Source organism: Mandrillus leucophaeus, unplaced genomic scaffold (genome assembly GCF_000951045.1).
Source record: "Mandrillus leucophaeus isolate KB7577 unplaced genomic scaffold, Mleu.le_1.0 Scaffold10, whole genome shotgun sequence".
NCBI lineage: Eukaryota > Metazoa > Chordata > Mammalia > Primates > Cercopithecidae > Mandrillus > Mandrillus leucophaeus.
The window spans coordinates 1525614-1539714 of record NW_012098098.1 but is presented as its reverse complement, the minus strand read 5'-3'; the positions used below and the strand labels follow the sequence as shown (position 1 = coordinate 1539714).

The 14101-nt window shown below is 50.9% G+C and overlaps 1 protein-coding gene across 1 annotated transcript in view; it reads left to right on the top strand.

The window, feature by feature from the left end:
• COTL1 (coactosin-like F-actin binding protein 1) overlaps positions 1–7529 on the top strand; it is a 62206-nt gene extending 54677 nt beyond the window's left edge. Inside the window, exon 4 of the mRNA XM_011971394.1 lies at positions 6172–7529. Coding sequence (XP_011826784.1) covers positions 6172–6282 — 111 coding nt within the window. The 3' untranslated portion in view covers positions 6283–7529. The remainder of the gene's footprint in view (positions 1–6171) is intronic.
• The last annotated feature ends 6572 nt before the right edge of the window (positions 7530–14101 follow it).

Sequence of the window (14101 nt, the reverse complement as noted above, 5' to 3'; positions counted from 1 at the left end):
TAATGGCACTGGTTTCTTTTTTACATTTTTCACTGTGGCTAGTAGAAAATTGAAAATTCCAGGCCAGGCACAGTGGCTCTCGCCTGTAATTCTAGCACTTTGGGAGGCCAAAGCAAGTGGATCACTAGAGCTCAGGAGTTTGAAACCAGCCTGGGTAACATGGTAAAACCCTGTTATCTACAAAGAAAGAAAAAATAACCGGGCATGGTGGTGTGTACCTGTAGTCCCAGCTGCTTCCGGGGCTGAGGCGGTAGGATTGCTTGAGCACGGGAGATGGAGGTTGCAGTGAGCTGAGATTGCACTAATGCACTCCAGCCTGGCAGCATGAGTGACAGAGTGAGACCTGTCTCAAAACAACAACAACAAAAAAAAAAAAAAGGGAAGAAAGAAAATTCAAAATTCTGGCCTTTGGGAGGCCAAGACGGGTGGATCGCCTGAGCCCAGGAGTTGGAGACCAGCCTGGGCAACATGACAAAACCCACATCTCTACAGAAAAATACAAAAATCAGCTGGACATGGTGGCTTGTGCCTGTAGTTCTAGCTACTAGGAAGGCGGAGGTGGGAGGATCGCTTGAACCTAGGAGGTTGAGGCTGCAGTGAGCTGAGATCGCACCACTGCACGCCAGCCTGGGTGTCAGAGTGAGACTGAGTTTCAAAAAAAGAAAATTTAAAATTCTGTTTGTATCCGCATTGCTCTATGCCCTGGAAGTCTCCTGCTGATGAAGGACTTACCTCCTGAATCTTGCCACCTGCCCCTGGCCCCGTGGGTGTTGGCGGCATGTGGGTGCTGGCGAGTGCTGTGTTGTGAGGAGGTGTGTGTGGCATAGGGGTGGCCACACTCTGCATACATATGTTCCCTGTGGTTTCCAGCCTCAGGTGCGAGGCAGACTTCAGCTGCTCCACGCAGGCTCCCTCCAGTCTCAGGCATTGCTCCCAAGTCAGACTCCATCTGCCCAGTGCCATTTTCGCTTGGCTTCCGCCTCATTTTGAAGACTTCCAATGAAACCTACTCCCCAGTGGTGCCTGCGACTCCCTTATCTTGTGGGAGCCGCTGGAAGGCGTGGAGGTGGAGGGGTGCTGAGGTTGTTTTGAATTGGTTTGTGGGCTGAGGCTCAGGTCAGACATTTTGGGGACATTCTGTGGAGTCCACGCACTGAATGGGAGGTGCTGGCTCACCTCTGTAAGCCTCTGGGGGCTTGGGGCACCCCGTGTAGGATGGAGGCCTGCTAGTACCCCGTCCATGCAGCCTGACCACCTGGGCCCCTGCAGAGTTGGTGCTGGCCCTGTAGAAGGTGGGAGCGGCTTGGTGTCCACTCTGGAGCAGGCTGGGGTCCAGCTCTGGCTCCAGGGGAACTGACCACTGTTGGTCACAGGCCTGTCTCACCCATGTGTCCACGGGACGTCTAGGCAGTGGGCCTGTGCATGACCAGTCTGCCAGTGAGGTGACAGCGGGGAGCCAGTCCCAGGGGGATAATTGGATTGAGATGCAGACACTTTATTTGGAAGGTGCTAGGAGTCACTACCAGGCTCAAAGAATGAGGAAGGGGTGGACACGACACAGGAGCAGCACGAGGAGGAGACACGAAGAGGGTTGGGAAGCCGATGGGCACAGGGGAGAGGCGAGCGGACCCAGGTGCATGGGTGGAGAGCAGTGGGCTGGGGGATGACCACCACTTAACCAGCCTCATGGTGTCACTCACCGAGCCTTAGTTTCCCCTTCTGAATTGAGGGGCAAGAGATGACCTCTAAGGACCACCAGCCCTGCTGTCTATGAGGCCATGGCAATGGTAAGGCCCAGAGGAAGCCCAGCCCTCCAGTGTCCTCCATCCATCCCTTCTCTCTGCTCAGCTTCGCACCAGCGTGGGCTGCAGTGAGTCCCAGGCTGTACACCTTGGCAGCCATGCGGCGGGGGCTCTTATGTGAGGAGAGAGGCAGTGCCAAATGCGCCAGCTGTCAGCCAGACTGAAGGTGAAGGGAGCCAATAGGCTCATGTCTGAATACAAGGTCTTCAGCCCACCCCTGGAGGCAGTATGTCAGGATTCTTCCGAACAGACAATCTGGGGTCTGTTCTAAAGGGGCCTACAGCATGGCCACGGTCACTGTAGCTTCAGAAGTGTTTAAAGTTTTGTCTTTCTTGGTCATTGAAAGAGGCAAAAAAAAAAAAAAAAAAAAGAAAAGAAAAGAAAAGCAGTAAGGAATGAGGGAGGACTCAATTTTGCACAATCTAACTCTCTGTGTTCCCCTGAGGATAAATTGGAAATGAAATATGAATACAGGACTTTTAGGTGTGAGTCAGTTCAGTGTGGTAAGACACTTGCTTTCTAACCCTTCTTTGCTTTTTGGCAGTAATCGGATTGCTGGAGAACTTGGTTTTTAAGGCCTAAGTACTGATAATAAAAACAGCCCTTCTACAGGGAAAATAACCTTCCATTCTCTTTTGTACCGAGCAGAGAGGAAAGAACATTGGCTGAGCCAGGAGGGTTAGCAAGTTGCAGGATGACCCTGTTTATCTTGTGAGATTCAGTTGGCTTTAAACGTTTTCAGAGATCATATGGTTGCGTTTGTATATATTTTGTTTGTATAACTTGGAATCATTTTTCTGCTAATCTTTTGATTTTAAACATGTCTCTGGTACGTAGTACAAGGTTTGAGGGTTTTTTTTGTAGTTTGAAACATAGCATTTTTAAAGGTAATTTTGCTCATTTATATTTATTGTTATGTTTTACTAGATCTGCTGTCTGTTTTGCTGCTTTTTGTTTCATTATAATTTGATTTTCTAAGCACTTGTGGTTTTAGGTTGGCCTGTGCCTAGCACCATGTATCTTTCATTTTAGATTTCTTAGACCTTATCAAACTTATTTTTCTTTTTTTGAGATGGAGTCTTGCTCTGTTGCCAGGCTGGAGTGCAGTGGCGCCATCTCGGCTCACTGCCATCTCTGCCTCCCAGGTTCAAGCCATTCTCCTGCCTCAGCCTCCCAAGTAGCCGGGATTACAGGCACACACCACCACACCCAGCTAATTTTTGTATTTTTAGCAGAGACAGGGTTTCATCATGTTGGCCAGGCTGGTCTCGATCTCCTGACCTTGTGATCTGCCCACCTCAGCCTCTCAAAGTGCTGGGATTACAAGCGTAAGCCACCATCCCTGGCCCTCAAACTTATTTTTCTTAATCTAAATCTTCTAATAGCTAACCGACTCAAACTTCAAGTGTTCTTATTTCTGTAGATTGCCACATATAGCTATCACAAAGCAGAGGAACTTTGGACTTTCTTCTATAAGCATCTTAAGCTGTTGGCTTCCTCCTTCTGAACACTCTCCGCCCCTCCCTCATGCTGTGGGGCTCAGGGTTGAGAAATGCATTAATTCTCGATTCTCCTTTCTGGCTCTTACATCCAACTTGTGTTCTTTCATTGCACTGGTCACATACACGTAGTAACATACTATAGTGGGGTGGGAACAGAAAGGATCTAAAGGGTGTTTTTGTCATTCTGGGCAAGTCTGTCCAAGCCCAGCCTATGAGTCTTATCTTCAAAAAGTGAAATAAAATAAAGCTAATATACTGAGGACTGAAAGAGAACATGAGTGAGGCTGTTCCTGGCACACATGAGCTGCTTGATAAAAATTAACCTCCCCTTCTCCACCTTGTTAGTGTTCTCAGTGGCTTTGCACACCAAATGTTTTGTCTTTTTATTGTAAAGCTTGACCTTGAGGATATTCCTGGGCTCATCATTCTTGGTGGTATGGTGACTTTTTTGCTTTTTATTTATTAATTGTGGTGGACAATTAACAAATAACATAAAATGAACCTTTTTATTTGTATGTTTATTTATTTATTTTGAGATGAATCTCGCCCTGTCGCCCAGGCTGGAGTGCAGTGGTGTGATCTTGGCTCACTGCAACCTCCGCCTCCCAGGTTCAAGCAATTTTCCTGCCTTAGCCTCCCGAGTAGCTGGGATTACAGGCATGTACCACCATGCCCGGCTAATTTTTGTATTTTTAGTAGAGATGGGGTTTCGCCATGTTGGCCAGGCTGGTCTCGAACTCCTGACCTCAGGTGATCTGCCTACCTGGGCCTCCAAAGTGCTGGGATGATGGGCGTGAGCCACCGCACCTGGCCCAAACCATTTTAAAGTATACAATTCAGTGACTTTCAGAACACTCACAGTGTTGTACAAGCCTTACCTCTGTCTGATTCCAAAACTTTTTCATCATCCCAAAGGAGATGGTGGCTCTTTCAAGATGCCAGCTTTGGCATCAACTGGACCTTCCGGCTGTCTGACTTTGGACAAGCATTGTAATCTCCAGCCTTTGTTTTCTCACCTTTAAAATGGAAATAATGCTGATCACCTTACAGGCCTTTTTAAAAAGAACTTGATTGAGGTATAATGTGTGTACCACAAAAGCAAGTCATCCTAAGTGTACTTTTTCAGTACTTTTTTGTGCATTTGCAGAGTTGTGCACCCATCACCACAATCCCAATTTTAGAACGTCTCTATCATTTCCTGTTCCTATCTCCAGCTCCTTGTAACCACAAGTCTGCTTTCTGTCTGTATGGGTTTGCCTTTTTTAGACATTTTATACCAATGGCAGCTGACAATATATGGTCTTCATGCCTAGCTTCTTTCACTCAGTGTCCGGTTTTCGAGGTTCATCCATATAGTTGCATGTGGCAGTGCTTCATTCCTTCCTGTGGCTGAGGAATATTCCATTGTGTGGACGGACCGTGTTTTGATAATCCACTCCTCTGTCGATGGACATAGGGGTTCCTTCCACCTTCCACGATTCATATTTACTACTGTGTGTCATTCTCAGTACCGTGGCACTGTGCTGGTACACAGAAATGCTTAATAATTGTGGTTGGCCGGGTGTGGTGGCTCACGCCTGTAATCCCAGCACCGTGGGAGGCCAAGCTGGGTGGATCACTGGAGGCCAGGAGTTTGAGACCAGCCTGGCCAACATGGCGAAACCCTGCTTCTACTAAAAGTACAAAAATTAGCCGGGCGTGGTGGCAGGCGCCTGTAGTTCCAGCTACTCGGGAGGCTGAGACATGAGAATGGCTTGAAGCCTGGGGGCAGAGGTTGCAGTGAGCCAAGATTACGCCACTGCCCCCCAGCCTGGGCAATAGGCTTTTCTCTCAAGAAGAAAAAAAAATGATGGTCATTGTTTATGTTATTTCCTTATGGGCTTTTTTTTAAATGCGGATGATTTTCTTACCTTTAGACTTGTTATTTGTGGTTTTGATAGCTTTTTTTGGTCAAGCTGTCCATCATCATCCTGAAATTTCGTTTGTTAAAGTCTTACGATCCACATATGGCAGTAACTGTGTATCATCATGGCTTAGGGCTGTCTGATAAGCCAGGTCACCTGCTTCCCTCATTCATGCCACAAGTGTTTACTGAGTGCACCATGGGTGCCTGCAGGTTCTGTGGGTGAAACCTGTATACTCCAAGAGGAGAGAGTGACCGTATCCATTTTGCTCAGCCCTGTAGCCCCACAGCCTGGATGGTATTTGTTGAATGAAGGCAGAGCCTCTACCCTTGTGTAACTCAGTGCGGGTGGAGAGCCCATGGCAGACCCAGGACTGGAGGCTCCTGCATCATTAGGAACATTGGTGACTGAAGCTTGCTTGTCCCAGCTGGCAAGAGCCAGTTACGCCTGTCTCCTTCCACCTCCATGTATGGTGACGTCACTTTGATAGCTTGACATCAGACACTGTGGGACTATTTACACCATGGAAATGGGCAAAAGACACCAATCTGAGCTTTTGTCCTTTTATTATTATTGTTATTATTTTTTGGAGCGCCTGGTGTTAAACATTTACCAGAACACCCATCTGCCTTTCCAACCTCATGACCTATTATTCTCCTGACAAGATGTTTTTTACAGATGAGGAAGTTGAGGCACAGAGAATTGAAGGGACTTGGCCAAGGTAACACAGCCAAAATTCCAGCCCCGGCTTCCTCGGGCTGTCCCCACGGACATGGGAAGATGCAGCATCAGATGTGCCTCACTCCCTCCTCCCCAGTCAGGTTTTTTCTGCTGCTGAATTTCCATTTCCATCCCTCGCCAGGGTTTTCAGTGCTTTGCTTCCCAGTGTGTTGCCTGAGCCACCCTCACATCCTGTCCCTTCCTTCTTAATAGGAACACTGTGTTTTCCTTTGTTCTTAACAGAATTTCGCTAAGGAGTTTGTGATCAGTGATCGGAAGGAGCTGGAGGAAGATTTCATCAAGAACGAGCTGAAGAAGGCGGGGGGAGCCAATTACGACGCCCAGACAGAGTAACCCCAGCCCCCCCCGCACCGCCCCTTGCCAAAGTCATCTGCCTGCTCCCCGGGGGAGAGGACCGCCGGCCTCAGCTACCAGCCCACCAGCCCACCAGGGAGAAAAGAAGCCATGAGAGGCAGCGCCCGCCACCCTGTGTCCGCAGCCCCCACCTTCCTGCTTCCCTTAGAACCCTGCTGTGTCCTATCTCATGACGCTCATGGAACCTCTTTCTTTGATCTTCTTTTTCTTTTCTCCCCCTCTTTTTTGTTCTAAAGAAAAATCATTTTGATGCAAGGTCCTGCCTGCCATCAGGTCCGAGGTGCCTCCTGCAGTGACCCCTTTTCCTGGCATTTCTCTTCCATGCGACAAGGTCTGCCTAGTGAGATCTGTATGACCTCACGTTGCTTTCCAGAGCCCGGGCCTGTTTTGCCATCTCAGTTTTCTTGGGCCCTGCTTCCTGTGTACCACTGAGGGGCAGCTGGGCCAGGAGCTGCGCCCGGTGCCTGCAGCCTTCATAAGCACACACGTCCATTCCCTCGTCAGGCCCAGACCTCCTGGAATCTGCCCTGGGCTCCCTCATCCCACCTCCATCCAGAGTTGCCTAAGTTGCATGTCCAGCAGAGGCAGGATTGCTCGGTGGTGAGAAGGTTAGGTCTGGCTCAGACTGAATAAGAAGAGATAAAATTTGCCTTAAAACTTGCCTGGCAGTGGCTTTGCTGCACGGTCTGAAACCACCTGTTCCCAACCTCTTGACCGAAATTTCCTTGTGACACAGAGAAGGGCAAAGGTCTGAGCCCAGAGCTGACAGAGGGAGTATTTCAGGGTTCACTTCAGAGGCTCCCAAAGCGACAAGAACGTTAGGGAGAGAGGCCCAGGGTGGGGACTGGGAATTTAAGGAGAGCTGGGAACGGATCCCTTAGGTTCAGGAAGCTTCTGTGCAAGCTGCAAGGATGACTCGGCGAAAGGGTTGCTCCGCCCGCCGCGCTAGCTGTGAGCTGAGCAAAGCCTGGGGCTCACAGCACCCCAGAAGCCTGTGGCTTCAATCCTAGGCCTGCACCACGCATTCAAAAGGATCGTTTTGTTTGGTTTTTGAAGAAAGATGAGATTGGCTTGGTTCTTCATGAGCACATTTGATATAGCTCTTTTTCTGTTTTTCCTTGCTCATTTCGTTTTGGGGAAGAAATCTGTACTGTATTGGGATTGTAAAGAACATCTCTGCGCTCAGACAGTTTACAGAAATAAATGTTTTTTTGTTTTTCAAAAAACAGTTTGGTTTCTGATTTGTCCTACAAAGTTCTTTCCTTTGTTGTAAAAACAAAGGCAGTCATCATCACCTTCAGATTTAATGGGTGTTTGCGGAGCTGCTGGGGCCAGGCACGTTCGTGTTCACTAGCTTATTTCATTCTTAGCACCCATAAGAAACAGGGGCTGCTTTTGTCCCCATTTCCTCAAAACTGAGGCTCAGAGGGACTCATTCACCTGAGGTCACCCAGATAGAAAGTGGCGGTGCTGGGATTTTTTTTTTTTTTTTTGAGACAGAGTCTCACTCTGTCGCCCAGGCTGGAGTACAGTGGGGTGATCTCAGCTCACTGCAAGCTCCGCCTCCCAAGTTCAAGAGATGATCCTGCTTCAGCCTCCATAGTAGCTGAAATTACAGGTACCTGCCACCATGCCTGGCTAATTATTATATTTTTAGTAGAGATGGAGTTTCGCCATGTTGGCCAGGCTGGTCTCGAACTCCTGACCTCAGGTGATCTGCCCATCTCGGCCTCCCAAAGTGTTGGGATTACAGGCGTGAGCCACCACACCCAGCCAGAGCTGGGATTTGAACTGAGATCTCTCCACGCCCCTGGTGCTGTGGCTTGTGAAGGGAGCGGGGAGGCCACACATGTGGGACAGTGATGGGACCACAGGTAGTGATTCTTTTTGAGTGGCCAGAACTCCCCTGTCTGCCTTTTTAGGAAAAGCCAGAGAAAGCATCTTCCTCGTTGGCCGTGACATCCTTTCCGAGGTTATCCTACAGCTGAGAAACTGGACTTCCAGCACACCAGACCCTGTGGGAGCCCAGAATCAGGGCAGAGGAATTTCAGACACAGACAGCGGGGCTTAGAGGAGCTGAGCGTGGGGCAGGGAGGGTGCGGGGAGAGGGCAGAAGCCGAAATCAGGGCAGGAAGGAATCCTACAAGGTATGGACAAGACCCTCATCATGCTGCCCAGGTGGCAGGGGGCCATAGGTCACCACCACCCCCAGCCCCAGCCCGCTCCAGCCACGTCTGGGTTCTAATTTCTGCTCGTCTGTTCACAGCAAGCTGTGTGGCTTTAGGCAATTTAGTTAACCTCTCAGCCTCGGTTTCCTTATCTGCAAAATGGAAAACATTGCCTACGTGTAGAAAGGCTTAAGAAGCAGTGAGGATTGTGCAGGCAAAGGGTGCCTGTCAGGGCACAGTGTTCTTATCTCACACCTGCCCCTGGTCTTGTTAGCTCTGTGGGCTTCCATCTTTTCCTGTACCTAGAGTCGAGGGAGCTAAACTAGGTCCGTTCCCAGTGCACGGGTTTTAGCTCCGTTCCGAACTTGGGCTCCGTTCGAACATGGGCATGACTTCATGTCACCATGCACTCCGCCCCGCAAGCCTTCCATCCTCTCCTGGAATCTCCTGGTCAACCAAGCCCTCCTCCAGGCTCACTGCCCACCCCACTCCCTGCCCCAGAGTGGACTAGAAAGAATGAGCAGCTCTCAGATCTGCCCCTAGGCCTGTGGTCTCATCCCTGGCTGTGAATTAGGATCACTGGGAGCTTTGAAAATACAGATGAGGCCTCTATTCCAGACTAGTGAAATCGGAGTGCCGGACTCAACAAACGCCGGCTTTTCCTTTCCAGACAGCTGCGGAAGTGGCCCCGATCCCGGGCAGGAGGGGCTGGAAGGGAGGTCTGCATCTCCTCCGTGGGTTCCTCTTGGGAGTGGAATCTTCTTTGTTTGTTTTTGTTTTGTTGGTTTAGAGACAGGGTCTCACTCTGCCACCCAGGCTGGCGGGCAGTGGCACGATCACAGATCACTGCAGTCTCCATCTCCTGGGCTCAATCAATCCTTCTGCCTCAGCCTCCCGAGTAGCTGGGACTGCAGGTGTGCACCACCACGCCTAGCTAATTTTTGTATTTTTTGTAGATAGGAGGTCTCCCTGTGCTGCCCAGGCTGGTCTCAAACTCCTGGACTCGAGCAATCCTCCCACCTCAGCCTCTCAGAGTGCTGGGCTTACAGGCGTGAGCCACTGCACCCAGCCATGAGTGGAATCTTGAAGGGCAAGTGCAGACAGGTTTATTGAGCCCCTACTATGTGCCAGGCACTGGCCTAGGTATGGGGATTTGATGATGAACAAACTCAGACAGCCCCCACCCTCAAGGAGGCTGAGTCTAGCAGGGATGACGGATATTAGTCAACTTGTCCCACCAGAGGGTGCGTGTTTCCAGATGAGGATAAGTCCCCTTCAGAGGAAAAAGCCCAGGTACCGTGAGAGCTCACGAGCGCCCTGGATCTGGTTGGGGTATGCGGGAGGGCTTCCCTAAGGAGGTGGTACCTGAGCTGAGAACGTAGGGAAAGGAGGGGAGGAAGAGGAAAGTGTGGACACAGCCTCCATGGAATGTTTGCCCACGGGTGAACCAGGGTCTGAAGCAGTTTGTTTGTGTGTCAAGGAGCTTGGCTTTAACTCGAAAACTGCAGCTTGGGCCTTTGCTGGGGGATCCCAAGGGATCATGCGACCATTGAAGGCAGAGAAATCTTGCCTTTTTTTTTTTGAGACAGAGTTTTGCTCCGTCACTCAGGCTGGAGTGCAGTGGCACTATCTCAGCCCACTGCAACCTCTGCCTCCTGGGTTCCAGCGATTCTCCTGCCTCAGCCTCCCCAGTAACTGGGATTAGAGGCGCCCACCACCACGCCCAGGTAATTTGTGTGTTTTTAGTAGAGGCAGGGTTTCACCATGTTGGCCAGGCTGGTCTCGAACACCTGACCTTGTGATCCACCCACCTCTGCCTCCGAAAGTGCTGGGATTACAGGTGTGAACCACCACACTCGGCCCTATTTCTCAACTGTGCCAGGTGTTTATACCCCAGAGGTTATCTGGTGAGGGGGTCCAGGCCCAGGGTGCCGCCCTGGCTGGGGGAAAGTTCCCTGTAGCTCCTGCCCTGAGGATGGGCTGCCCTTGTTGAAATCTTTCTGTTCCCCATTTCTTAGTGAACCGTAAAAGAGAAAAACAAGAACCAGAAAATCTGCACAGTCCAAGTGATGTAGAAAGAATTTTTTAAAAGAACCAGAAAAGGCCGGTCACCAGATGACTCAGAGACAGTGGGCAGCACGGCCGTGGCTCAGAGCTCAGCCTTGGGCTCAGGTTTGAGTCCGAGGTCCGTGGCTCACCTGCCAGATGACCTTGGCCAGCAGTGTCACCTCTCTGAGCCTCAGTTTCCCCCTCTATAACACAGGGCCGTGATCACAGCACTTCCCTCATGCATTTATTGTAAGAACTAAGTGAGCTGAGCCTTGCCAGGTGCTTAGCGTGATGTGATCTGTTAGATTCCTATAGTGACTCTGCACAGTCCTGGGGGACCGTCCTTGTTTGGGGCAAGGGCTGTGGCCATGAGCAGCTCAGGCCTAACCCCGAGGCAGTGATGGAGCCATCTGATCCTTCTACCCCTGCCTGTCAATGTCACCGCCCGTGGGCTGCCATTATGAATCTAGGGCTTGGCTGGCATCACTTTGAGTACACAAATGTCTCCACCTGGGCAGAGCTTAGGAGCGAGCAAAAGGCATGGCTCTTCTATCCCTGCTGGGAAGGTGGGGCTGGGACTGGGAGCCAGCACGGTGTGAGGGGAACGGTTGGAACTTGAGCTCCCCACCTACGGGCTGCGTGACCTTAGGCAGGATGCTTGTCCCCTCTGAGGAGTTCCCAAGGTGAGTCACACAGCTACAGGAGGTTCAGCAGGGCAGGGATGCACCTGTCTCTTGCAACGGGGGTCACCAAGTGTTTGTGAAGAGAAATACAGCCTACCACACACTCCTAGGAAACAGCTGAGCCAGGATTTGAACCCAGACAGTGCCGGGTTCAAACATCTTTTATGAGATTATGCTGTAGGATCTCACAGAAATGAATGAATGAGTGAACCCTAACATTCTGTGCAACAGAAAGAGACTGGTTAGTCTGCCGGGGTCCTCAGCTGCCTCACAGACTAGGACAACACCAATCCCCAGCACTCCCTCGACAGGTGCTCCCTGCATGCTGCAGGAAGGATGGAGCAGGAACTCCAGTAATCCAGGCTGCTATCCAAAGAGGAGGAAGGGCTAGGCAGTCAAACTTCACCATGGCCATGGTGTCCCAACAGCATGAAAACAAAAGCTAGCCAGGCGCAGTGCGCACACCTGTAGTCCTAGGTACTTGGGAGGCTCAGGCAGGAGGTACCTCGAGCCCAGGAGTTCTGGTCTGCGGTGCACTGTGCTGACCAGGTGTCCACACCGAGTTTGGCATCAATGAAGTGAGACTTTCTGGGAGCGAGAGAAGCTTGGCCTTGCGCGGGGGTTGCTTTCAGCTCCGAGATTCCTCCCAGTCTGATACATGAGGCACTTGCAATATTACATTTTTGTTTGAATGTAAATAAATTCCTTTTTTTTTTCTTTCTTTTTTTTTTTTTGAAACAGAGTCTCCCTCTGTCGCCCAGGCAGGAATGCAGTGGCACAATCTCTGCCTCCCAGGTTCAAGTGATTCTCCTGCCTCAGCCTCCTGAGTAGCTGGGATTACAGGTGTGAGCCACCACACCTGGCCAAATAAATTCTTAAGTCATAAATCTAAGGGAAAAATATGTTTTAGAGCTTTTTTTCTTCAGGATTATGCCTTAATTTTGAGCCTTTCTTTGCCCATCAAAACAGTTCATCCTAAATTGAGAAGAGAATTTCACCTTTTTCCAACAGCAACTCCATGTTAGCTTTTTGCTACGCCTCACCCACTCAGCATCCTGTGGTCAAGGGCAAACTTCCAGAAGGGCCGGAGGGGCTCTGCATGTCCCTCTAGCCAGGACCTTGTCCACCTTCCTCCTCGCATGCCCGGTTTTTGGTAGAAATGGGGTTTCACCATGCTGGCCAGGTTGATCTCCAACTCCTGACCTCATGTGATCTGCCCGCCTCGGCCTCCCAAAGTGCTGGGATTACAGGTGTGAGCCACCACACCTGGCCAAATAAATTCTTAAGTCATAAATCTAAGGGAAAAATATGTTTTAGAGCTTTTTTTCTTCAGGATTATGCCTTAATTTTGAGCCTTTCTTTGCCCATCAAAACAGTTCATCCTAAATTGCGAAGAGAATTTCACCTTTTTCCAAGAGCAACTCCATGTTAGCTTTTTGCTACTCCTCACCCACTCAGCAACCTGTGGTCAAGGGCAAACTTCCAGAAGGGCCGGAGGGGCTCTGCATGTCCCTCTAGCCAGGACCTTGTCCACCTTCCTCCTCGCATGCCCGCATCCGGGCGCTGACATTCTTCCTCTACTTTTCTGAAGGCTCCTCTCTTTCCCTCTAGAGAGAGACTGGTCTCTGCTGGTCTGCCTCTTCTAGAAGGTTCCCTGTGCCCTGTGAAGTGGGCTGAATGATGACCCCCAAAAGAGTTGTCTGTGCCCCAGAACCTGTAAATGTGACCTTATGTAGAAAAAGGGTCTTTATAGATATAATTAAAGATCATCCTGGATTTAGGGTAGCCCCTAAATCCCGTAACAGGCATCACGGGGAGATTTGAGACAGAGACAAGAGAGATGAGAGACAAGAGACAAGAGAGACGAGAGATGTGAGATGAGAGACGAGAGAGATGGCCACGTAAAGGCAGAGGCAGAGATTGGAGTGAGGCGTCTGCAAGCCTGGAGCCACCAGGAGCTGGAAGAGGCAGGAAGAGCTTCCAGAGAGAGCATGGCCCTGTCCACACTTTGATCTTTGCCTTCTGACCTCCAGAATCGTGAGAGAACATCTTTGTTAAGCCCCTGGTTTGGTGATTGACTGTAGCAGCCGTGGGGGATGAGTCCGCCCTCTTCCCTCCCTCCGCCAGTTGCTTCTCCCCTCCCCCACTAACTATGCGCCTCTCTGGGGCAGGTGCCCCATCCCAGTGCCCGGCGTGAGGCCTTGCACACAGTAGGTGCTCACTAAGTGGTCACTGGGTCGGCTTCAGTGGAGTTCCCCAGTCTGAAAGGGGAGGAGGTGGGGCCCTGCCCAGCTCTTCAAGCCACGCACAGAATCCATACTTGCTCAGGGGCTCGGACCTAGTCTGTGCTGAACTGGGCAATGAGACCGGAGGTCTTTCTGGTTTTCTCTGCCTGGGTGCTGGCTCCCGCCTCTGGCTCTGCCCCAGGGCTGGCCCTGAAGGACAGCTATGCTGTGTGCCTGTCCACCTGTCTGGTTCCTCCACCCCAGCGGCTTGACCCCATTACCCTGAGTCCTCCCTTTTAATCGTCTCTGAGGGAGTCTTAAGATACCACTGCTGGGAGGGGGCCGTGGAGGCTGCCGTGTGCTGCAGGCTGGGGGTTCTGCCAAGTGCCCCCCAGGTGCCAGGTGTGGGACTTTGGCTCCCTCTGGGTGGGGCAGGAGAGGCAGGTGTTGCCCTAAGGCTAAAGGCACACCAGGGAGTCTGGGGCAGGGGCTGTTCTGTCTGCCTGTGCTGGGAACTGGTTGAGGGAGCTGCCCCTGCAACTGGGGGATCAGTGAGTAAAGAGGCCCCTTTGGGCCTGGAGCGTTGGCTCATGCCTGCCATCCCAGCACTTTGGGAGGCCGAGGCAGGAGGATCGCTTGAACCCTGGAATTTGAGACTAGCCTAGGGAACAAT